The following is a 24418-nucleotide window of genomic DNA, read 5'->3' on the forward strand; positions in this document are numbered from 1 at the left end:
CCTCCCTGCCTGTCCCCAGGGCTGCTCCAGGCTCAGGGCAGGAGTCAGTTCTGTGGATCAGCTGGGATTTCCCTCCTGTCATAGACTTTTTCCCCCCCCATTTTGTACTCAACAAAATTTTTATTTTTTACCGCGTTGCAACACGGCAGACGTGCCCAAACACCCCGAGAGGAGGCAGCGAGTGGGAGCAGACAGGTTTTGACTTTTACAATGTCCCCAGGGAGAGCAAAGCGTCCCTGGAGACCAAAACGGGTCAGGTTTGTTGTGATGGAACAACTTCACACGTTCCAGTGAGCCTGAGTGACACAAGGGACACAATCAGGGCTGGCTTTGAGTTCCCCTGGGGACAGGGAGGGGTCACAGGGCTCAGGTGGGGCTGAGGGAGGGTTATGGGGTCCTGTGCCCATGTCCCTGTCCCACAGGTGGCCATGGAGGGCTCACAGGGCTCAGGTGGGGTTTATGGGGTCCTGTTTCCACGTCCCTGTCCCACAGGTGGCCATGGAGGGTTCAGAGGGCTCTGAGGGGGGATTATGGGGTCCCATTTCCATGTCCCTGTCGCACAGGTGGCCATGGAGGGGTTGGGGGGTTATGGGGTCCCGTTTCCATGTCCCTGTCCCACAGGTGGCCATGGAGTCCCCGCACCACGAGGCTGAGCCGGGCCAGCAGGAGCAGGAGCTGCGCCAGATCCTCAACAAGGACAAGAGCAAGAGGAGTAAGAGGGGTCAGGGGAGGGGGCTTGGGGGGTTCTGCCCTTAGCCAGACCAAGCTCTGCCTTCCCCTGGGGGAAGGGGGTGAGAGAACATCCACAGAGTGGGGCTGCAACCCTGCTGGGACCCCCGGGCTGTGTTATCCGCCCCCCAGAATGGGTTATCAGCCCCCCAGTTTGGGTTTGCAGCCCTCAGTTTGGGTTTTCAGCCCCCCAGATTGAGTTTTCAGACCCCAATCTGGGTTTTCAGCCCCCCAATCTGGGTTTGCATCCCCCCAATCTGGGTTTGCATCCCCCAGTCTGGGTTTGCATTCCCCAGTCTGGGTTTGCAGCCCCTCAGATTGAGTTTTCAGCCCCCCAATCTGTGTTCGCAGCCCCTCAATTTGGGTTGCAGCCCCTCCCAGCCGCGGTCTCCCGGCGCCCTCTGGTGCCGGCGCTGGAGGAGCCGCCGGGGGCTCGCTCCCGATTTAGGGAGGCGCAGGGCTCCACATCGCAGCTGATTAATTACTAAACACTTAATTAACTCGCGCTCAGAGGTGCTGAATGCCGGCACAGATCCATAGTGTCCAGCTGTAAGAACAGAGCATTCCTGCTGGGACAGAGAGACGGGGAACGGGGTGGGAGCAGAGCCAGAGCCAGATGCAATGGGTGCAGAGCCAGCTGTGCCCCTCGGGGGTGCTCATCCATCCCCAAGCCCTGGGGTTGGACTCCTGCCCACAGGGACCCTTCAGAGCAGCTTTGAGCCCCGTGGGGTCACTGTGGTCACCGTGGTCACCGTGCAGGTGCCGTGGCCAGCACGGTGGTGAAGCAGAAGTTGGCCGAGGTCATCCTGAAGAAGCAGCAGGCGGCTCTGGAGAGGACCAGCAATGCCCCCGCTGCAGCCCTGCCCTACAGGTAAAGCAGCTGCCCCCAAAAGGAGCTGCCTCTGCCCCAAACTGCCCCACAGGTAAAGCAGCTGCCCCCAAAAGGAGCTGCCTCTGCCCCAAACTGCCCCACAGGTAAAGCAGCTGCCCCCAAAAGGAGCTGCCTCTGCCCCAAACTGCCCCACAGGTAAAGCAGCTGCCCCCAAAAGGAGCTGCCTCTGCCCCAAACCTGCCCCAGGGCGGCTGGGAAGGGGCTCTGGCTTCTCCCTGCAGGTCTCTGGAGCCCCTGGAGCCCGAGGGTCCCTCCCCTGCCATGCTCAGCACGTTCCTGTCCCCTGTGCCCAGCACTTCTCTGGACACCCCCGAGCACTTCCCGCTGCGGAAAACAGGTATGGCTTGGGAATGTCCCCGTGTCCCTCATGGCCTCAGGGTTGTCCCCATGTCCCTCAAGGCTTTGGGAATGTCCCCGTGTCCCTCATGGCCTCAGGGGTGTCCCCATGTCCCTCAAGGCTTTGGGAATGTCCCCGTGTCCCTCATGGCCTCAGGGGTGTCCCCATGTCCCTCAAGGCTTTGGGAATGTCCCCGTGTCCCTCATGGCCTCAGGGGTGTCCCCATGTCCCTCAAGGCTTTGGGAATGTCCCCGTGTCCCTCATGGCCTCAGGAATGTCCCTGTGGCCCTCAAACCTTTGGGAATGTCTCCAGGTCATTCAAGGACTCAGAAATGTCCCCACGTCCCTAAAGACCTCAGGGATGTCCCTGTGTCCTTCCTGGCCTCAGGGATGTCTCCGTGTCCCTAAAGACCTCAGGATTGTCGCTGTGTCCCTCAAGGCCTCGGGAATGTCTCTGTGTCCCTCATGGCCTTGGGATTGTCCTCATGTCCCTCATGGCCTTGGGGATGTCCCTATGTCTCTTTAGGCCTCGGGAATGTCCCCATGTCCCTAAAGACCTCAGGGATGTCCCTGTGCCCTCAAAGGCCTTGGGAACGTCCTTGTGTCCCTCAAGGCCTCAGCGATGTCCCCGTGTCCCTCAAGGCCTCAGAAATGTCCCCATGTCCCTAAAGACCCCCGGGATTGTCCCCGTGTCCCCATCTGGAGCTGGCACGGGCCCCACAGAGCCCGCCCAGCCTGGGCCAGCACTGACCCTGTCCCCGCAGCGTCCGAGCCCAACCTGAAGGTTCGCTGCAAGCCCAGGAAGTGCCTGGAGCGGCGCAAGAACCCCCTGACCCGTAAGGAGAGCGCCCCCCCCTCGCTCAAGAGGCGCCCGCCCGACGCCATCGGTGAGGCCCTGGGGACACCTCGGGGCTGGGCTGGGCTGGGACAGCTCGTGTGTCACCCCTGTGTGGGGACGGTGACACTGGGGTTTGGTGTGTCCTCCTCAGGGCGCTGGGACAGCTCCTGTGTCACCCCTGTGTGGGGACGGTGACACTGGGGTTTGGTGTGTCCTCCTCAGGGTGCTGGGACAGTTCCTGTGTCACCTCTGTGTGGGGACGGTGACACCAGGGTTTGGTGTGTCCTCCTCAGGGTGCTGGGACAGTTCCTGTGTCACCTCTGTGTGGGGACGGTGACACCAGGGTTTGGTGTGTCCTCCTCAGGGTGCTGGGACAGTTCCTGTGTCACCTCTGTGTGGGGACGGTGACACCAGGGTTTGGTGTGTGCTCTTCAGGGGCTGGGCTGGGATGGTTTGGGACTGGGGAGCCAGGAGGTGCTGGTGTGGTTTGGAGGGACCAGGAGGTGCTGGTATGGGATGGAGGGACCAGGAGATGCTGGTGTGGGATGGAGGGACCAGGAGGTGGCTGGTGTGGCCTGGGGGAGCTGGGAGGTTTTGCTGTGGGTTGGGAGGTGCTGCTGCAGCTGCTCCCGCTGCTTTTGGAGCCCAGGCTGGACCTGCAGGGCTGGAATTGCCCCAGATCCGGCGTGGAGGGCTCCCACCATGGAGTGCTGCCCTCCGAGGGGGATTCAGCCCCAGAAGGGTGGGGGGCAGAGCTTGGAGGGGCTGAGGGCGTTCTGTGCCCTCACCCCCTGTCCTTTCCCCCCCAGACTCGTCCCCCAGCAGCAGCAGCACCCCCGTGTCCGGCTGCAGCTCTCCCAACGACAGCCTGCCCGCCGAGCACGCCGCGCTGCCCGCTGCCCCCGGCGGGGCCCACGAGGTCAGCCCGGGGCTTTGGGGACCCCTGTGGGCTCAGGGGGAGGGCACCACCCCAGCCCTGAGCCCCCTGCCCGGAGCTGCCTCTCTCTGCATGCTGGGCTGCCCTGGGATGCCCTGGAGTGCCCTGGGATGTCCTGGCATTCACTGGGATGCTCTGGGATGATCTGCGATGCCCTGGGACGCCCTGGGATGCCCTTGAATGCCCAGGGATGCCCTGGCATGCCCTGGCATTCCCTGCTCTGGGATGCCCTCCCCAGCCCATCACTTCTCCCACACCCACCCTCCTTCAGGGTGCATTTCCCCTCTGCTGTCCTGTCCCTTGGGTGTCCCCAGGCTGTCCCCTGTCCCTGTCCCAGTTCCTGGCTGGGATCAGGGCTCTGACGGCTCCTGTTTGCTGCAGACGCCGCTGGCGCAGCGGCTGCTGATGCAGGAGAGCTCCCTGGCGCAGTTTGCCCTGCAGAGCGCGGCCTCCCTGCCGGCCATCACCCTGGGGCTGCCGGCCACCACCGGTGCCAGGGTACGTGCCCGGGCTGGACCCCAGCTCTGCATCCTTCCCTTGGGGTTTGGGCTGCTGGTGCTGCCCACGGGCACGGTGGGGACAATCCTGTGCCCTCCCGGTGCCGTGTCCCTGTGTCTGTCCCTGTCCTCGTCCCTGTCCTTGTCCCTGTCCCCTGTCTCCATCCCTGTCCTTTTCCCCATCCCTGACCCTTTCCCTGTCCATGCTCCATCTCTGTCCCATCGCTGTCCCCATCGCTGTCCCTGTCCCCATTACTGTCCCTGTCCCATCCCTGTTCCCATCCCTGTCACTGTCCCCACAGGGTGACACGGAGTGCCAGGCACTGCCCAGCCTGGCTCACCTTGTCCCAGTGCTCAATGGGCTGGCTGTCCCACCCTGTCCCTGTCCCATCACTGTCCCTGTCCCTGTCCCCACAGGGTGACGCCGAGCGCCGGGCGCTGCCCAGCCTGGCTCACCGGGTCCCGGTGCTCAATGGCCCCGTGCTCCCATCCCTGTCCCATCACTGTCCCTGTCCCTGTCCCCACAGGGTGACGCGGAGCGCCGGGCGCTGCCCGGCCTGGCTCACCGGGTCCCGGTGCTCAATGGCCCCGTGCTCCCGGGCTCGCACCCGCCCGTCTTCATCCCGGCCAGCCTGGAGCAGCACGAGGCCGGCAGCGCCCTGTCCCCCCGGCTGCAGCCCGTCATCATCCTCGAGCCCTCGGTCACCCACGCGCCGCTGGTGGCGGGTCAGTGTCTGCCTGGGGATGTGGGGACAGTGACAGGGACAGGACAGTGACAGGACAGTGACGGTGGCACCCAGGCTGGGAATAGATTGGTTTTCTTAACAAACTGCTCACAACAGGATTGCTGTCGCATGGGAACTGCAAAATGCTGGCTTGGCATAGAGGAAATTACTTCTAAAATCAGCCAGAGAAGGCCTGATTTTGAGAGGCCTTTCTTGATATTTTTTTTAATATTTTATTAATTATTATTTTATATTATTATTTATATATCATTATATTATAATATAACTATAGAATAATATATAGTATAATATATTGTATAATAAATATAGTATAATATATAGTATCATATAAATATAGTATAATATAAATAAAATAATATACCTTTATATTATTGACATTTTGCTATTAATATAAATGAATATATTATTGCTATTTATATTATTTTATTATATATTTTTTTAAATTTAATTTTTAAAATATATTGGACATCTTTATATTTTCTAACCTTACTGCACCCCATCGCTGTGCCACCCGGCCGTGTCCCTGCAGTGCCAGGCCTGGGGGCCGTGCCCTTCTCCTTCGCCCCGTCGCTGGTGCCCGCGGAGCGCCTGGCACTGCCCGGGCAGCACAAACCGCTGGGCAGGACTCGCTCGGAGCCGCTGCCGCCCAGCCCCAGGGCCGTGCAGCAGCACCTGCTCTTCCAGCAGCACCACGCCCACTTCCTCGAGAGGCTCAAGCAGCAAACGCACCTGGGCAAGGTGAGACCCGCCGGGAAAAGAGAACGGAAACAAAAATGTAGGGAAAAAAATTCATGGATGTGTCTTTTTATCTAATTACAAAATACTGCTTCAACCTGTGAAAAAGGTGAAGAAGAAGGACTAAATTCTGCCTTAAAAGTTCTATTTTATTTTATTTATATGAAATTTATAATATATATTATAATACATTATAATATATAAAATTTATATATATAACTTTTATATATAATATATAATATGTAATAATATAGAATATAGACTACAGAATGTATAATATTTAGGAGATAATATATAATGTATAACACACAATATATATATTATATATTATATATTATATATTATATATTATATATTATATATAATATATTATATATTATATATTATATATTATATATTATAGGCAATATATTATATATTGCATATAATAAATTATATATTGCATATTACATACAATAGACAATATATTACCTATAATATAATATATAATTTATATATATTATTAATATATGAAATAGCAATCTTTTAAAACTTGTTTTTAGTTTCATTTTTACCTCAACAATGTCTTGTTCTACAACATCTCTAAGTCAGTATTTTTAATCTCCTTATATACAAATATATAAAAATATATATCCATTCATATATACACACACATATACATATATATATATACATATACACAAACAAATACATACAAAAATTTATACGCTGCGAATTTATATACAAATATATACTATTAGAGCGTGTGTTAGACTTGAGGAATTTCCTAGCCATGTGTTTCTCACCACGCCCCGGCTGCAGCGCATGGCCAAGTCCAGCGAGAAGCCCCGGCTGCGGCAGATCCCGTCCGCGGAGGACATGGAGGCCGAGGGGACCCTCCCGGAGGCGGCGGCCGAGGCTGCAGAGCCCGGCAGGGCCCGGGTGGAGCCGGCCCGGCCCGGCAGCAGCGGCAAGGAGGCCGAGAGGACGCAGAAGATGGGGCAGCCCCAGGAGGAGCTGGTCCTGCAGCAGGTGCGGCAGGGAGGGGAGCCCTGGGGACGCGGGATTGTGCCTGCCTGGAGCCCGGGCAGCTCACTGGGACTGGGGCGGAGCGGCGGCCACCGCTGGGGTCAGCACAGCTGGGCTTTGTCCCCGAATTGCCGGGCATCGTCCCCAGATTGCTAGAATGTTGTGCTCACGTTTTGGGCATAGTCCCCGAATTGCCGGGTTTTGTCCCCGAATTGCCGGGCATCGTCCCCAGATTGCTGGAATTTTGTGCTCACATTTTGGGCATAGTCCCCGAATTGCCGGGCATCGTCCCCAGATTGCTGGAATTTTGTGCTCACATTTTGGGCATAGTCCCCGAATTGCCGGGCATCGTCCCCAGATTGCTGGAATTTTGTGCTCACATTTTGGGCATAGTCCCCGAATTGCCGGGCATCGTCCCCAGATTGCTAGAATGTTGTGCTCACGTTTTGGGCATAGTCCCCGAATTGCCGGGTTTTGTCCCCGAATTGCCGGGCATCGTCCCCAGATTGCTGGAATTTTGTGCTCACGTTTTGGGCATAGTCCCCGAATTGCCGGGCATCGTCCCCAGATTGCTGGAATTTTGTGCTCGCGTTTTGGGCGTAGTCCCCGAATTGCCGGGCTTTGTCCCCGAATTGCCGGAACTTGGTCCCCAGATTGCTGGAATTTTGTGCTCACGTTTTGGGCATAGTCCCCGAATTGCCGGGCTTTGTCCCCGAATTGCTGGAATTTTGTGCTCACCTTGCCAGGCATCGTCCCCGAATTGCCGGGCATCGTCCCCAGATTGCTGGAATTTTGTGCTCACATTTTGGGCATAGTCCCCGAATTGCCGGGCATCGTCCCCAGATTGCTGGAATTTTGTGCTCACCTTGCCAGGCATCGTCCCCGAATTGCTGAGTTTTGTCCCCGAATTGCCGGGCTTTGTCCCCGAATTGCCGGGCATCATCCCCAAATTGCTGGAATTTTGTGCTCGCTTTGCCGGGCATCTTCCATGAATTGCCAGGCTTCGTCCCCAAATTGCCAGATTTTGTGCCCAGATTGCCGTCTCTGTCCCATCGCTGCTGTCACTGCGGGGCTGAGCCGGCAGGGAGCAGCAGATGCTAGGACAGTCCTGTCCTGCTTGTCCCGTCCTGCTCATCCTGTCCTGCTTGTCCTGTCCTGTTTATCCTGTTCTGCCTTGTCCTGTCCCATCCTGTCCCGTTTTGCCCTGTCCTGCTTGTCCTGTCCTGTCCCATCCTGTCCTGTCCTGTCCCATCCTGTCCTGTCCTACTTGTCCCATCCCATCTTGTCCCGGCTCCGAGCCCGTTGCAGCCTCTGGACCCGCTCAGCACACACCCAGCACGGCTCTGTCCCCTGTCCCCCGTGCTGGGCACACTGTCCCCCGTCCCCTGACGCCGTCCTTGTCCCCAGGCCCTGCTGTGGGACTCCTTCCAGCGGGTGCAGCAGCAGCTCCTCAAGCGCCAGCCCCTGGCCGACCCCCCCGTGCTGCCCCCCGGCCACCGGCCCCTGTCCCGGGCCCAGTCGTCCCCGGCCACGGCCACCGTGTCCCTCCCTGCCCAGGACACCAAGGCGCTGGCGCTGCCCGTGCAGGAGCAGCCTAAGCCACACTTCACCACAGGTATGGTCACACTGCGGGGCTGTCACCGCTGGGCGGGGACAGGAGGGGACCTGGGGGTGTCCTGGGGTGGCTCCACATTGATCTGGGTCAGTCCTGGAGTTGGGAGTGACAGGAGAGAGCTGGGGGGGGCCCTTCTCTGTATCTTGGGGGGCTTTTCCAGGCAGGGTTTGCCCACCTGGGCCCTGGCTGCATTCCTGGGGTTTGGGGCAGGATCTCCCATGGTTTAGGGGCAGAATCTCCCGTGGTTTTGGGGCAGAATCTCCCGTGGTTTGGGGGCAGAATCTCCCGTGGTTTGGGGACAGAATCTCCCGTGGTTTGGGGGCAGAATCTCCCGTGGTTTGGGGACAGAATCTCCCGTGGTTTTGGGACAGAATCTCCCGTGGTTTGGGGGTAGAATCTGTGGTTTGCGTGCAGAATCTCCTGTGGTTTGGGGACAGAATCTCCCAGGATTGGGGGCAGAATGTCCTGTGGTTTGGGGACAGAATCTCCTGTGGTTTAGGGACACAGTCTCCTGTGGTTTGGGGGAATTTTGGTCAGTATTTGGGGTCTCGGAGCCCCTGCAGAGGTGCTGAGGGTGCAGCTCTGGCGGTGCCTGGCAGGGCTGGTTTATGACTCGGTGATGCTGAAGCACCAGTGCTCCTGCGGGGACAACAGCAACCACCCCGAGCACGCAGGCAGGATCCAGAGCATCTGGTCCCGGCTGCAGGAGCGGGGCCTGCGCAGCCGCTGCGAGGTGAGCTCAGAGGGCTGGGCCCTCCTCCACCCCTACTGAACCCATTCCATCCCTCCTGAACCCATTCCATCCCTCCTGATCCCGCCTGATCCCTTCTGATTTCATTCCACTACTGATCCCATCCCATTCCTCCTGATCCCATCCCATCCCACTCCTCCTGATCCCATTTCATCCCTCCTGAACCCATTCCATCTCTCCTGATCCCATTTCATCCCTCCCAATCCCATCCCTCCCCTCCTCCCCCAGTTTGTCCCCATGTCCTTGGCTGTTTCCCTGCTCTGCCCCTCTCCCCCTGGCATTTGGGCTCAGCTGGACCCTGTGCACAGGGAGGGGCTGATCCCCCCAAACCAGCGAGCTTTACCAAACCCAGCCTAGTAAAACCCAGCTCTGGGCTGGCTCTGGCTCCCTGACTGCAGTCTGGGGGTGCTCCAGCCCCGGGGGTCCTGCAGGGGGATGGGGGGGATCCCCCGTGTGTCCCCCCGGTGACAGCCGTGTCCCCCAGTGCCTGCGGGGCCGCAAGGCCACCCTGGAGGAGCTGCAGTGCGTGCACAGCGAGCGCCACGTGCTGCTCTACGGCACCAACCCCCTGAACCGCCTCAAACTGGACAACGGCAAGCTGGCAGGTGGGTGCCACCCTGGGCAGGTGGGTGCCACCCTGGGTAGGTGGGTGCTACCCTGGGCAGGTGGGTGCCACCCTGAGCAGGTGGGCGCCACCTCGGGCTGGCCCCCAGCAGCTCCCCTGGGTGCTGGGCACAGCCTGGTCCCACCCTGGTCCTGCTTGCCCAGCCCTGAGTCCCCTCTGGCCCCTCTCTCCACAGGGATCCTGTCCCAGAGGACGTTTGTGATGCTGCCCTGTGGAGGGGTGGGGGTGAGTGTTCCATCCCTGATCTGGGTTTTGGGGTCACTGTTCCATCCCTGTTCTGGATTATGGGGTCACTGCTCCATCCCTGATCCAGGTTTTGGGGTCACTGCTCCATCCCTGATCCAGGTTTTGGGGTCCCTGCTCTGCCCTTTGGTCAGGGCTGTTCGTTTTTGGCCCCTCAGGATCTCGGGGCAGCTCCCGAAGCCCCTGGGCTGCCTGGGTGGGGGTGTTTGATGGAGGTGTGGGATCAGAGCAGCTCGGGGTCCTTGGGGATGTCTGAGAATCCCACTCTGGAGAGGGATCCTGAATCCAGGGGGGCTGGCAGGAGGGGGTCCCCACTGAGGAGGGGCAGCAGTGACACTGGGACAGCAGCTCGTCCCTTCTGAGGCCTCTCCATTCCCAGCTGTCCCTCCTGGTTTCTCTGCATTCACTGCCTCCTTCTCTCCTCCTGTCCTGTCCCTGTCCCTGTCCCTGTCCCATCCCTGTCCCTCTCCTGTCTCTGTCCCTCTCCTGTCTCTGTCCCTCTCCTGTCCCTGTCCCTCTCCTGTCTCTCTCTTTCAGGGCTCCTCTCGCTGCCTCTTCTGGCTCTGCTCCTCTCCTTGCTGGGCTCCAGCTCTGCTTTCCCTGCTCTGCCTCTTTCCCTGCTCTGTTCCTGGGTGCCCCCCTGGGCACGGGGAGCTCTCACCCAGCCTCAGCTGAAGAGATTTCTGACTTCCCCGGCTCTGACGCGGTGCTGGTGTTTGGTTAAACACTAAAATGGGATAAAGCAGGTAAAGGAGGGCGCTGGGCAGGGAGGAGAGCGTGGGGTGGCCAATGTCACCTTAGGCTGGCACAGGACACCGATCCCTGCTGGGTGAGGCCGCTGTCCCCTGTGCTGTGTCCCCCTGTGACCCGTGTCCCTCCGCAGGTGGACAGTGACACCATCTGGAACGAGCTGCACTCGTCCAACGCCGCGCGCTGGGCCGCGGGCAGCGTCACCGAGCTGGCCTTCAAGGTGGCCACCAGGGAGCTGAAGGTAGCAGGGGCTGGGGGGTCCCAGGGCTGTGTCACCAATGGTCTGGGGTCCCTGAGTGGTGTCACCTCATGGCCAGGGGTCCCAGGGCTGTGTCCCACCATGGTGTGGGGTGTCACCAATGGTCAGGGGTCCCTGAGTGGTGTCACCACAGAACCAGGGCTCCCAGGGCTGTGTCACCCCGTGATTTGGGGGTCCCAGGGCTGTGTCACCCCATACCCAGGGGTCCCAGACCTGTGTCACCCTATGGTCAGGGATCCCTGAGTGGTGTCACCTCACGGCCAGAGGTTCCAGGGCTGTGTCACTCCACGGTTTGGGGTCCCTGAGTGGTGTCACCCCACAGTTGGGGGTCTCAGGCTTGTCACCTCACAGCCAGGGGGTCCCCAGGGCTGTGTCTTCCATGGCTGGGGGTCCCAGGGCGGTGTCACCACAGAGCCAGGGGTCCCAGGGCTGTCACCTCACAGCCAGGGGGTCCCTGGGGGTGTCACCCCATGGTTTGGGGTCCCTGAGTGGTGTCACCCCACAGCTGGGGGTCCCAGGACTGTGTCACCCCACAGCTGACGGTCCCAGGGCTGTCACCCCATGGCCAGGAGTCCCTGAGTGAGGTCCCCCCGCATCCAGGGGTCCCTGGGCTCTGTGGCACTGGGGACAGTGTCTGTGTGTCCCCCGGGGTGGCAGCCCTGCCCTGTTCTCTGCTCTGTCCCCAGAACGGCTTTGCCGTGGTGCGGCCGCCCGGACACCACGCGGATCCGTCCACAGCCATGTAAGGCCCCTCCCTCCCTGAGGGAGCCCCAAAAGCACCTCCAGGGCTCAAACCCACCCCAAAACCCCCCCTGGGAAACACCCCTGCCCGGGGGGAGCTCGGGAAGGGCGCGAGGTGACTCCCACCCCTCTTGCCAGGGGATTCTGCTTCTTCAACTCGGTGGCCATCGCTGCCAGGCAGCTGCAGCAGAAGGGGAAGCTCAGCAAGATCCTCATCGTGGACTGGGTGAGTGTACCCAGGATGTCCCCAGGATGTCCCCAGGGCGTCCCCAGGATGTCCCCAGGGCCAGTTCCTGCTCCAGCTCTTGTGGGAGCGTGGCTGGAACCCCTCAGGATTGGGGAGCAGGAGCCGGTCCTGCCCTGGGGGACCCAGCCCCGGCTGCTTTGGGCTCTGTGGGGTTCTGGGGCCGCCCAGCAGCTGCCAGAACCCTCTCTGGGGGTGTCCCTGCAGGACGTTCACCACGGCAACGGGACCCAGCAGATTTTCTACAGGGACCCCGAGGTTCTCTACATCTCCCTGCACCGCCACGACGACGGCAACTTCTTCCCGGGCAGCGGGGCTGCTGATGAGGTGGGACAGAGGGGACAGAGGGGACAGCGGGGACAGCGGGGACAGCAGGACACAGCAGGACACGGGGGCTGAGCGGGGACAGGGCCCTGGGGGCTCCTTTCCCACCCCTGACCCTGCCTGGGTTACCCAGCACAGGGATGGGGATGGATGGAAAGGCAGGAAAATCCCACAGGTCCTGACCCTGCTGTGGCACTGGGGAGGGGGGCCAGGAACGCCAAAATGCTGAGAGGGGCTTGGGACCCCCAAACACCCTCCCGTGGCACAGGACAGGGGATTGGGACCCCCAAACACCCTCCCGTGGCACAGGACAGGGGATTGGGACCCCCAAACACCCTCCCGTGGCACAGGACAGGGGATTGGGACCCCCAAACACCCTCCTGTGGTACAGGGCAGGGGATTGGGACCCCCAAACACCCTCCTGTGGTACAGGGCAGAGATCTGGGACCCTCACCCTGTCCTTGCTCCCTCTCAGGTGGGCGCTGGCCCCGGCGAGGGCTTCAACGTCAACGTGGCCTGGGCTGGGGGGCTCGACCCCCCCATGGGGGACCCCGAGTACCTGGCTGCCTTCAGGTACTGTCCCCATGCCCGTGGGCCGTGCTCTGGGTGGGGCTGACCCCGTTCCCCATCCCCTTTTCCTACAACGTGTGGGGCAGGCCCTGCTCCTCATCCCCTGTGTGGGGCTGACCCCGCTCCTCATCCCCTTTTTCTGTCCATGTGGGGCTGACCCCACTCCCCATCCCTTTTCCCCCCATATAAGGGTGACCCCATTCCCCACCCTTTTCCCCCATACAAGGCTGACCTCCCTCCCCATCCCCTTTCCCCCAGGACCGTGGTGATGCCCATTGCCCACGAGTTCTGCCCCGACGTGGTGCTGGTGTCGGCCGGATTCGACGCAGCCGAGGGGCACCCGCCCCCCTTGGGAGGCTACAAAGTCTCTGCCAAGTGTAAGGAGGGGGCTGGGAGGGGGCTGGGACCCCCTTGGGGTGGGGCGTCCCCATTGGGGTCGGGTGTCCCCACTGGGGTCGGGTGTCCCCTTTGGGGTCAGGTGTCCCCATTGGGGTCGGGTGTCCCCTTTGGGGTCAGGTGTCTCCTTTGGGGTCGCCCGGGAAGGGGTGGCCACTCCTGGGGGAGCCACGGAGATTTTGGGTCGGATTTGGGCACAGGGAGGTGACATTCCTGGTGTCCCAGAGGTTTGGGTAGGAAGAGGTGACATTCCTGGTGTCCCAGAGGTTTGGGTAGGAAGAGGTGACATTCCTGGTGTCCCAGAGGTTTGGGTAGGAAGAGGTGACATTCCTGGTGTCCCACAGGTTTTGGCTACATGACCAAGCAGCTGATGAGCCTGGCGGGGGGGGCCGTGGTGCTGGCTCTGGAGGGGGGCCACGACCTCACGGCCATCTGTGACGCGTCCGAGGCCTGCGTGTCCGCCCTGCTGGGCCACGAGGTGAGACTGGCACTGACCCGGTGCCACTGCCCCATGTCCCCCGATGCCACCACCCCCTGTGTCCCCCGATGCCACCACCTCCCCACGTCCCCCATTGTGCCCCGCAGCCCGAGCCGCTCCCCGAGGACAGCCTGAGGCAGAAGCCCAACGCCAACGCCGTGCGCTCCCTGGAGGCCGTGATCCAGGTCCAGAGTGAGTGGAAACCTGGGACACCCCTGTCCTGGGACACCCCTAACCTGGGTTATCCCTGTCCTGGGACACCCCTAACCTGGGATATCCCTGTCCTGGGATACCCCTGTCATGGGACACCCCTAACCTGGGACACCCTTAACCTGGGACACCCTTAACCTGGGACACCCCTGTCCTGGGACACCCCTAACCTGGGTTATCCCTGTCCTGGGACACCTCTAACCTGGGATATCCCTGTCCTGGGATACCCCTGTCATGGGACACCCCTAACCTGGGACACCCTTAACCTGGGCCACCCCTAACCTGGGATACCCCTAACCTGGGCCATCCCTAGTCCGGGTTATCCCTGTCCTGGGCCACCCCTCTCCTGGGACACCCCTAACCTGGGACACCCTCAACCTGAGTTATCCCTGTCCTGTGCCACCCCTCTCCTGAGCCACCCCTCATCTGGGACATCTCTGTCCTGGGCTATCTCTGTCCTGGGACACCCTGTCCCAGTGTCCCCAGCCCCGCTGTCCCCTCCCACAGGCAGATACTGGGTGGCCGTGCAGCGCTTCGCCTCCAAGCTGGGCTGCTCCTTCCTCGAGGCTCAGCACCACGAGGCCGACGAGGTGGAGACGGTCACGGCCCTGGCGTCGCTCTCGGTGGCCGTGATGGTGGAGAAGAGGTGACATTGCTGGGACTGCCCTGTGCCAGGGGGGTGGCAGCGGGGCAGGGCAGTATCCCCACCATGGGTGAGGTTCTGGGCTCTTGGGAACTCCGTGCTGGGCTCATCCTGAATGGAAACCCAACCAAACCCTCCTGAGAACCTGTGCTGGGCTCATCCTGAATGGAAACCCAACCAAACCCTCCTGAGAACCTGTGCTGGGCTCATCCCGAATGGAAACCCAACCAAACCCTCCTGAGAACCCCGTGCTGGGCTCATCCTGAATGGAAACCCAACCAAACCCTCCTGAGAACCCCGTGCTGGGCTCATCCTGAATGGAAACCCAACCAAACCCTCCTGAGAACCTGTGTTGGGCTCATCCCAAATGGAAACCCAACCAAACCTTCCTGCCTGGAAACCCAACCTTCCTTCCTGCCAGCAGGGTCCCCCTCCTGTCCCCTCCCTGTGTCACTGTCCCCATGTGGCCCCTCACGTGTCCGGTTCCCCCGCAGGGCACAGGAGGAGCCCATGGAGCAGGAGGAGCCCATGAACCAGTGACCCTTGGGGACATTCCCGGCGTGGCCGCAGCCCCCGAAGATCCCGATCCCGTTTGTCCCCCTGGCTCCCGAGGCCCTGGGCGGGCCTGGACTCCTGGAAGGGACATTCCTACATCCAGCAGGACGGGAGCACGGAGAGCCCCGAGCCTGGACTGTGCCCAAGCCCCCTCCCCAATTCTGGGACCCCTCGATGGGGGTGAAGCCCCCCAGCCCTGCGGCACTGATCCCCCATCCCGGACCCTCCTCAGGGGGAAGGGCCAGACGTTGGGATGGACGCTCGGACCACCCTGGGGACGGCTCCCATATGGAAACCCAACCATCCCGGGGTGTGCTCCATGGGATGGGATCTCTGTGCCCTCTCCTGAGGCTCCCTGGCTCCCCTTGCCCTGCTGGGCACAGGGACAGAGCGGTAGGGATGGGACCAGGTGCTCAGGAGCATCCCCAGGAAGATTTGGAGCTCCTGAGGAAGTTTGGAGCATCCCAAGGAAGATTTGGAGCATCCCCAGGAAGGTTTGGGGCATCCCAAGGAAGATGTGGAGCATCCCCAGGAATGTCTGAAGCCCCTCAAGGAAGATCTGGAGCCCCCCAAGGAATGTCTGGAGCCCCCCAAGGAATGTCTGGAGCCTCCCAGTGAGCGCAGAGCGAGGCCAGGGGTGGGCAGTGCCCGGGGGTCCCCCCTGCCCTCGCTGCCCAGTTTGCACTATGGACCCTGCCAGCCCTGATGTGAACCCAACTCCTCGTCCCGGCGCAATTTTGGGGACCTTCCCCTCCTGCCAAGGTGCCTCGAGCCCCTTCCAGCCCCCCGAGGCCCTGGCTGGGTGTGGATCCAGCCCCTGAGCCCCTCCCCAGACGGGGCTCCCCAGTTCCCACCGGGGATCCCCCAGGGGTGCCCAAACCCCCTCGGTCCCATCCCTGTCCCCGCCCTGGGGTGACAGGGGCAGATCCAGAGCCTCCAACCCAAGGGTTCCATCCCAGTTTCCCTTTTCCCATTTCCCCAGGAGCAGCCCTGTCCTGGGGGACAGAGGGGACCCAGCCCTGGGGACAAAGGGGACACAGCCCTGGGGACAGAGGGGACCCAGCCCTGGGGACAAAGGGGACCCAACCCTGGGGACAAAGGGGACCCAACCCTGGGGACAGAGGGGACACAGCCCTGGGGACAGAGGGGACCCAGCCCTGGGGACAAAGGGGACCCAACCCTGGGGACAGAGGGGACCCAGCCCTGGGGACAGAGGGGACCCAACCCTGGGGACAAAGGGGACCCAACCCTGGGGACAAAGGGGACCCAGCCCTGGGGACAGAGGGGACCCAGCCCTGGGGACAGAGGGGACACAGCCCTGGGGACAGAGGGGACCCAGCCCTGGGGACAAAGGGGACACAGCCCTGGGGACAAAGGGGACCCAACCCTGGGGACAGAGGGGACCCTGCCCTGGGGACAGAGGGGACCCAGCCCTGGGGACAAAGGGGACCCAACCCTGGGGACAGAGGGGACACAGCCCTGGGGACAGAGGGGACCCAACCCTGGGGACAAAGGGGACACAGCCCTGGGGACAAAGGGGACCCAGCCCTGGGGACAGAGGGGACCCAACCCTGGGGACAGAGGGGACCCAGCCCTGGGGACAAAGGGGACCCAACCCTGGGGACAGAGGGGACCCAACCCTGGGGACAAAGGGGACACAGCCCTGGGGACAGAGGGGACCCTGCCCTGGGGACAGAGGGGACACAGCCCTGGCTGAGCTGGGCATGGGGGCAGCTCTGGCCGCGGCGACGGTGGGGGAGGAGATTTTGTATAAAAACAAAACAAAACAAAAAACAAAAACAAAGAAATTTTAAAAGGAAAAAAAAAAAAAAAGGAATCAAAACCCTTGGTGTGGCTCAGGGTGGGGGTCCCTGGGGGGGATGGAGGGACCTCTCAAGCTCCATCCTGCTGGAATTTACCAGGAGGAATCCACCATGCACAGGATGACATTTTCCTCATTTTAAGGTTTTTTGGCTCATTTTAAAGATTTTTTTTCTCATTTAAAAGGCAGGGATTTTTTTAAACAAACAAGACACATCAAAATACTTGAAAATATTATTTTAAAAATATATTTCACCTTTTTGGTTAGAAGCTGGAGTCTCACTCCACAGATAAGTTTTTGCCTTTTATTTTTCAAGCACAATTTATTATTTTTTGAAGGAAGATTTTAAGTTCTGAAGCCGATTTTTTTTCTCAGCTGTAAAATCCTTCCCGAACGAAGCCACCACAGCCCCATTTTTAACAGAACTCTGATTTTTTTGAGCACCTCCAGATTTTTTTGAAGGCTGCAGTCGACTCCTCGGAGCAGGGAATCCAATCCCACTGCACATAAAAATTGGGAATTGGGTGGAAAAAGTCACTCTGGGCCTTCCTGTGGCTCCTCCGTGGATTCTCTGGTGCGCCCCAAACCTGATCACAACTGGAATTCCTCTCCCATGGAATATTTGGGGGCTCAGGCCTGTTGCAGCCTCTCTGGAAGGGATTTTCCCCCTCTTTTTCTGCCATAATAGGCAAAAAAACCTGATTTTTTTTTTTTCTTTATTCCAATAAATGGGGCCCAGCTGAGGGAGGTGCAGGGTGGACCTGGCAGCACCATTCCCTAGGAAAAACAAGGATTGAACTCTGGAAAATTCCCCCTGGGCTTTATTGGGGTCGTTTTGGGCACCCCCAACACCTCCGTTGTCCTTTCCCCACACCCTCAAGGGAGCCCAAATCCACTCAGAGTTCCCAAATGGCCCCAAAATCCCAAAATTCTCGACAGCTCCGTCTCCAGCCTCAATTCCTGATAAATCCTGAGGAACTGGGAGATTCCACCAGGGTTTTGGTGAGGTTCATCCATGGGGCAGGAGTGGCTGGGGGTGCCTGGGGGGTCAGCAGCCCCCGAATCCCCCTGGATCCTCACCATCCATGGGATCACCATCCATGGGAACACAACACAATCCATGGGATCGTCCCGGCGCGGAGCCTTCAGAGCAGAATGAAAGCGGGGGGACCCCCGAGGTCCTTGGGGGGCTCCAGCCCTTCCCCTTCCCCTCATCCTGGAGGAATTGTCCTGCTCTGGGAAGGGCTCAGCTCTCTGGCAGTCCCACAGGAGGAAATTGGGATCTGGGGATGGTTCCTTACCTGCGAGCCCACAATAAATCACAGCCCCGAGTTCCTCCAGCAGCGTCCGAACCGACTCAAAGCAGCTCCTGCTGCGGCTCCCTCGGGCTCATCCCTAAAGTTTTTGGGGTCCCCGGGGCTGTCGGAGGTTTGGGGTCCTTCCCTCCTCTCTCCAGGGAGGTTCCTGTGGGGTTTTGGGTGCTGGAGCTGCTTCCATCGAGGCGGAGACCTGGGGAGAGACAGCGGGGTCAAGTTGGGCTCTGCTTCCCAAAATCCTACAAATCCATGCCCTGGAACCAATGGGGTGAGCTTGGGCTTGGCTTCCCAAACTCCTACAAATCCATGCCCTGGACCCAGCAGGGTCAGGTTGGGATCAGCTTCCCAAAATCCTACAAATCCATCCCCTGAAGCCAATGGAGTCAGGTAGGGATCGGCTTCCCAAAATCCTACAAATCCATGCCCTGGAACCAATGGGGTCAGCTTGGGCTTGGCTTCCCAAAATCCTACAAATCCATCCCCCAGAGCCAGCAGGGTCAGGTCGGGTTTGGCTTCCCAAAATCCTACAAATCCATGCCCTGGAGCCAGCGGGATCAGGTTGGGATCGGCTTCCCAAAATCCTACAAATCCATGCCCTGGAACCAACGTGTTTATTCCATCCCCTCCCGCTTTGTCTCCGGCTGTTTCCTCCCCACTGAGTGCTTCCCCTCTCTGGAGAGGAGCCTGGGGAGGGATAAATCAAATCCTCCAGGAATTCTCCTCCAGGAAGGGCTGAGGACAGAGGGGAAAATCTGTATTTTCCCAAAAGGCCAATGTGAGCCCTTGGGATGGGCGATGGGGCTCGAGGGCAAGGAGCAGCCAAAATTCTGGAGTCATGGCCAGGCAGGACCATCCCAACCCAGCCCATGGGAAAATGGATCAGCTCCCTGAGCCCAGCGAGGTCTGATCCCAAAAATACACTCCTGGCAGGATTTTGGGAGGGAGGGTTGGACAAGGTTTAACGCCAAGAAACCCTCAAGGGAGCATTCCAGGGCTGGCCAAGGGCTGCAGGAGCTTTGGGAGGAGCCGAACCCTGCAGGATTTGGGATGGAGAAGCTCACGGAGCTCCCTCCTCACCCTGCCTGGGTATCCCTGCCTTTGTCCGCCCCAGGAATGGGATCAGATCCGGGCACGGTCCCGCAGCTCCTCATTCCCCTCCGCTGCCGGGAGCCCTCCCTGACAGCCGGGATGACAAACGGGCTCGTTCCAGAGGCATTCCCGGGGCCAGGCGGCTCCAGCGATGAAAAACGGGCTCGGTTCAGAGGCATTCCCGGGGCCAGGCGGCTCCAGCGAGCTCCTTGCAGGGGCCATAAACCCGGAGATATTTCCTCATTCCCCAGGGCTGGATCTGTGATTTTATGTCTGGATTAATTTTGACTAATCCTCAGCAGCGCAGGGACTCTGCCACGGAGAGCGGCTCGGTCCCACTGGCTGGTTTTGTCTATTTTTAATGAAAATGTAGAGGTTTTTGATGGAAAATGAACCCAGCAGCTCTGGTCGTGCCTGTGACAATTCGGGGGATTTTGGGGAATGTCCCACATCCCTCACCAGGGCGGTTCCTCCAACACCTCCCCTTCCACCCCGAGTGAAAACACAGCTCTGGGAAGAGCAGATTTTGGGGAACCCTCCAAACCTGCTCTGCTCCAGGAGGGAATCCCAGGAGCACCAAATCATCCAGGAACAGATTTCCCGGGATTTCAGCAGCTCCTCACCTCCCCTGAGAGCCCAGCCCCAACCTGGGGGTTCCGGACCACCCTGAGCTCTTTAACCTGGGGCTGGATCCACTTTTAAGGGACAGATTTGGGGTGGGAAGGGATCCCTGCTCTCCTGTCATGCTGTAGAGGGATGCGGGGGATTTTAAAGCAGCTGGAGATGGATTTCCTGAGCAGGGAAATAAAAGGGAATAGGGAACAGGGATGGGAGCTGTTCCCGAGCTCCCGCAGTGCCCCGGAGCAGCGAGAGGTGTTTATAAATAAAAGCAAATGAAGCAGCCGCCAGACAAAGCCGATTCCAGGCGAGAGCAACAGTCCCCAAAGGGAAGATTTATCCAAGGTCTTTCAGGAGACACAATTAAGTGAGGGCAACGCGAGAGAGGCGATAAATCCAGGGAGACAAATGAAGGGCGAGGAACATCAGCCCTCAGCCTCTCCCCCCGGCACTTCCAGCTCCCGGCCTCATTTTCTCCTCCAGCAGGGAAAGAAACCATTTTAATGTGCCCAAGACTCGAGCAAAGCTGAGCTGGGGGAACTTCAAACGTGATTTCTGTTGCCTGAGGGCTCCATCCCTCTTTTTCCCGGGCTGATGTCTCCCGGTTAACAAGGGCACATCCAGCTTTTCCAGCCCCCTTTGATATTTAATAGGCCGAGTTCCACCATGCAGGGGCTGCTTTCCATTAGGAAATCCCAAGCCCGAGCGCAGGGTTCGTTCAGAGCCTCCCTCCCCAGCTCGGCACCGCTTTCCCGGTTTTGGGGGTTTTTCTGGGAGAATCCTCGTTCCTCTCCCTCCCTGCCTGGCTGGGATTGTTCAAGGGGCCCCAAAACGCCGTAGGTTTGTCCAGGGAGGATGATTGCCTCCCCAGCTGGAGGATGAAGGCACAGAGCACTCGGGATGGATTTTAACGGGATTGATGATCCCGCTTTGCTCACGGGAGCTCTCCAAAGTGACTGAAGGGTCTTTAATCCCTCTGTTTATCCCTCAGTTCTGCCAAGAACTCGGCTTAAATAAACAGCTCCGGGAGCCGCGTCGGGTTCTGCAAACAGAGGGAGCAAAATGGGTCTGGGGGTGATGGGGAGGGGGCTCAGCCTCCTCCACCTCCCCAAGGCAAAAGGATTTGAGCCAGGCTTTGCAAAATTCGGGATTAAGCAGTGCTGAGCAGCTTCCCTGTGTTTGGGGAGAGCCCCACAACACCCCCAAAACTGGAGAATCCAACCCCAAAGCGCCAAACCCAGAAGAGGGTGAGGGGTCCAGGGGGGCTCAGCATCCTGACTGGTCCTGGCGGATTTCGGGCATCCCAAACTGAGGACAAGGGGTCACCCTTCTCCTCTGGCCGGCCCTGAGGGGAGGTGACCCGGCAAAAACAGGATTTAATGTGTGAAACAACAGGGTCTGCCCCCAAAAATTGATATTTATACATGAAATTAGCAAAGTGTCAGATTTCCTGCTGGCTGGGAAAGGGAAGTTCAAGGTGGCCCATCCTGAAAGGAAATCCCCTGGGAGATGCTCGGCACCCTGAGCCAGCCCTGGCAGCTCCACGGCCTCGAATTCGGGGCTGTTCAGTGCCCGAGGAGAGGCAGGAGGAGCCCTGGTCCTGTCTGGGAACAGCGGGGCCAGGGTCCCATGAGGCATCCCCGGAGCTCCTGGCTCGGGAATGTCCTCTGGAACTTTCTGTTCCTGCTCTGCGGGAAGCGTTGGCGCCTCGTTAACCCCGCTCCTCCCATTCCCGATTCCACCCAGCCCTAAAACTCTGAATTTTGGATTGTTCCCCTCTCAGCATCCTGAGCTGAGTCCATCAGATTTCCCCGGGCAGTGCTGGATTCCCGCGGGTCCAGCGGGATCACGGATCCCATCCTGAGTGCAGAGCTCTGGGAGAGGAGCAGGGGGAAGCCAGGCAGGACACGAGGCCACCCCAGGACAGGGCAGCCTTGACACCTCGGCAGCCCCAGCACGGCAAGGACGCGATTTGGGAATAAATCAGATTTTTAAAACCCCGTTTTGAACCTTTCCCACCCCTGCTGAGTGGGATCAGCTCGGGAACCGCCACCTCCTCCCGCTCTGGGGTCTGGTGGGACAAATCCCTCATCCCCAGAGCGCCAGGAGGGTGGCCACGATTCCCAGCGGAATCGAGGCGGGACACACACAGAGGCCACGAGGACACGGTGGTGACACAATGGTGACACGGCCACACGTACCCGGCTCAGTGCGACGCCGACATGGACCAGGCGCCCTCCATCCTCCACACGGAGAAGGCGTAGCTGAGCCTCTCGTGGGCCAGGAAGTTGCAGCTGGTGGCGACCTTGTGGTCCAGCTCGTCGCTCTGCAGCACCTGGCACAGGAAGTCGATGTAGCGGGCGGCCAACTTGAGCGTCTGGATCTTGCTGAGCTTGTCCGAGGGCAGCGTGGGGATGATCTTGCGCAGCTCGGCGAAGGCGTCGTTGAGGGACTGGGTGCGCTGGCGCTCCCGCACGTTGGCGATGACGCGCTGGGCGTGGGCGTCCTCGGGGGGCTGCGGGGCCGGGCTGCGCCGGCTGCGCTTGCCCTGGGCCTCGGGGGCTCCGCCGGGGCCCTGCCCGCGCTTGCGGCCGCTCTTCCTGGGCAGCCGCTCGGCCTCGTCCTCGCTGGTGGCCGCGCTGCCCTCGGGGGACTCCGGGGAAAGGTTTTCCTCCTTCATCTCCTCGGCTGCCCGGGCTCCCGAGGCGAGGCCCGGAGCGTCCGCCCTGGGGCTCCCCGGGCGCCCCAAGCCCCGCAGAGCCCTCCAAGGAGCTCCTTGGCTTTTCCTTTGGGCCAGGAGAGGAGGGCTCTGGGATGACTTCGGGAACGGCTCCTGCTGATAGGGCGAGCGCGGCGGGGGCGGACCAGGCGCAGACCAATGCAGGGGAACGCCAGCGGCTCTGGAGCTTATGGGTTCCAGATTTCCTCTCTCCCTCCCCACCGCCACCCCGAGCCCTCCGGCACAGATGCTCCGGCTGCCGCCCGGATGTCAGGGACGCTCTCGGTGCCAAGGGAGCCCCAGCCATGGAGCTCGGTGGTGGCTTTGGGGGGTTTTTTAATTGATTTTTCAACCCAGTTGACCCCACAAAGAAACATCCCCTTGTTTGGGGTGGAGGAGGAGACTTTCACCCGTGAGGGAGCCAGGTGGGGATGTGGAGCCACAGGGGTTGCAATGAGTGCGTCAGGAGCTGCCAAAATCCAAAGGAAGAAGCAACCAAAGGGAGATCGGCATCCGTAGGGCTCTTGAGGAAAGGCTTTGGTCAAAATGAGCTTGAGTTTGTGTCCATTTGTCCATCTGCCAGGCCATCCCTTCATCCATCCATCTGTCCATCCATCCGTCCATCAATCCATCCATCCATCCATCCATCCATCCATCCATCCATCCATCCATCCATCCTTCTCATCTCCCTCATCACACTGATCCATCACCAAATTCCTGTCGAGTTAATCCAGCAGCTCCTGGGTGGAAGAGGAAGGGGAAAAGGAAGAGGAAGAGGAAATGGAAGAGGAAGGCGAGCAGGAGGAAGAAAGGGAAGGGCAGGACCTCTCTGGGAATCCCCCAGGATGGGATTGGGGCTGGATCTGGAGCCCTCTGCCCCAGCAGTACTGCCGAGGGCTGGGGAGCTGCCACCAGCTCCAGCTGAGGCTTGGCCTGTGCCTGGCCTTTATTCCTTAATTAATTCTTTTTTTTTTTTTTTAATTGTTTTCCTTTTAAAAGAAAATAAAATTGAATTGAATTTCACCAGGAGAAGGGTTCTGGCCGGGGGAGGGGAGGTTGGGGATCGGGGCTGGGATCCCGGAGGAACACAATGAGCTTTGAAGTGCAGGAAGGAGCAGCCCCACACCCCAAGGGGCTTTTGTCCCCACATTTGGAGGGGTTGTGGCTTTTCCCTCAAACATTTCAATTTGTTCTTTCAGTGAGTGTTTTTTTTTGGGAGGATATTCATCCAAACTCCTCATGGAAAGGTCACGAGGCACCAAAGTGGTTTCAATAACTCCTCCAGCTCGCTGGGGGTTTTTCTGGTGCTGCTTTTGACACATCGGGGAAAATTTCAAGCCTTAAAGAAAGAAAAACAACCGAGCCAAGCCCAGCTCACTTGACTCAGGGAGAAGTCACTGGATGGGAGATTTGAATTCCCGATTCCCACCAGTTCCTGGCCCCTCTGGACATGTCCCCTCCTAGTTTCCCCCCACTCCCTCACATCCATCGCCCCCCAAGAGGATTTTGGGGGGTTTTCAGGGGAATCTCCTCCCAGGGGACAAGGGACAGGACAGCAGGAAAGAGCCTTGAGTGCTGCCACCAAGGGTTTAGGTTGGACATTGGTAAAATTCCTCCTGGGCAGGACAGGGGTGGGGTCCCCATCCCTGGGGGGGTTTCAAAGTGGAGGTGGCACTCGGGGACATGGTCAGGGTGGCCTTGGCAGTGCTGGGGAAGCGTTTGGTGCTCTCA

At 59.5% G+C, this 24418-nt stretch overlaps 2 protein-coding genes across 2 annotated transcripts in view; one reads left to right on the forward strand and one right to left on the reverse strand.

The window, feature by feature from the left end:
* HDAC7 (histone deacetylase 7) overlaps positions 1-16175 on the forward strand; it is a 38395-nt gene extending 22220 nt beyond the window's left edge. The window contains 23 exon segments of the mRNA XM_058822080.1: positions 622-712; positions 1489-1600; positions 1843-1958; positions 2723-2845; positions 3606-3715; positions 4115-4231; positions 4758-4956; positions 5506-5714; positions 6513-6722; positions 8127-8334; positions 8934-9067; positions 9570-9690; positions 9886-9935; positions 10837-10944; positions 11649-11704; positions 11842-11929; positions 12155-12274; positions 12747-12844; positions 13100-13218; positions 13582-13715; positions 13823-13907; positions 14433-14571; positions 15063-16175. Coding sequence (XP_058678063.1) covers positions 622-712; positions 1489-1600; positions 1843-1958; positions 2723-2845; positions 3606-3715; positions 4115-4231; positions 4758-4956; positions 5506-5714; positions 6513-6722; positions 8127-8334; positions 8934-9067; positions 9570-9690; positions 9886-9935; positions 10837-10944; positions 11649-11704; positions 11842-11929; positions 12155-12274; positions 12747-12844; positions 13100-13218; positions 13582-13715; positions 13823-13907; positions 14433-14571; positions 15063-15108 — 2793 coding nt within the window. The 3' untranslated portion in view covers positions 15109-16175.
* Positions 16176-17213: 1038 nt separating this feature from the next.
* Positions 17214-23316, reverse strand: LOC131569866 (twist-related protein 2-like). Its single transcript, XM_058822180.1, has 2 exons — positions 22170-23316; positions 17214-18454 (listed from the first exon to the last, which is right to left on the reverse strand). The coding sequence occupies exon 1, from the start codon at positions 22646-22648 to the stop codon at positions 22175-22177; it is 474 nt and encodes a 157-aa protein (XP_058678163.1). The 5' UTR covers positions 22649-23316; the 3' UTR covers positions 17214-18454; positions 22170-22174.
* Between the last annotated feature and the right edge of the window lie 1102 nt (positions 23317-24418).

This window comes from Ammospiza caudacuta, chromosome 31 (genome assembly GCF_027887145.1).
Source record: "Ammospiza caudacuta isolate bAmmCau1 chromosome 31, bAmmCau1.pri, whole genome shotgun sequence".
Taxonomy (NCBI): domain Eukaryota; kingdom Metazoa; phylum Chordata; class Aves; order Passeriformes; family Passerellidae; genus Ammospiza; species Ammospiza caudacuta.

Excerpts from the sequence above, each read along its gene's own strand:
- LOC131569866 (XM_058822180.1), bottom strand. The coding sequence starts at position 22,648 with ATGAAGGAGGAAAACCTTTCCCCGGAGTCCCCCGAGGGCAGCGCGGCC.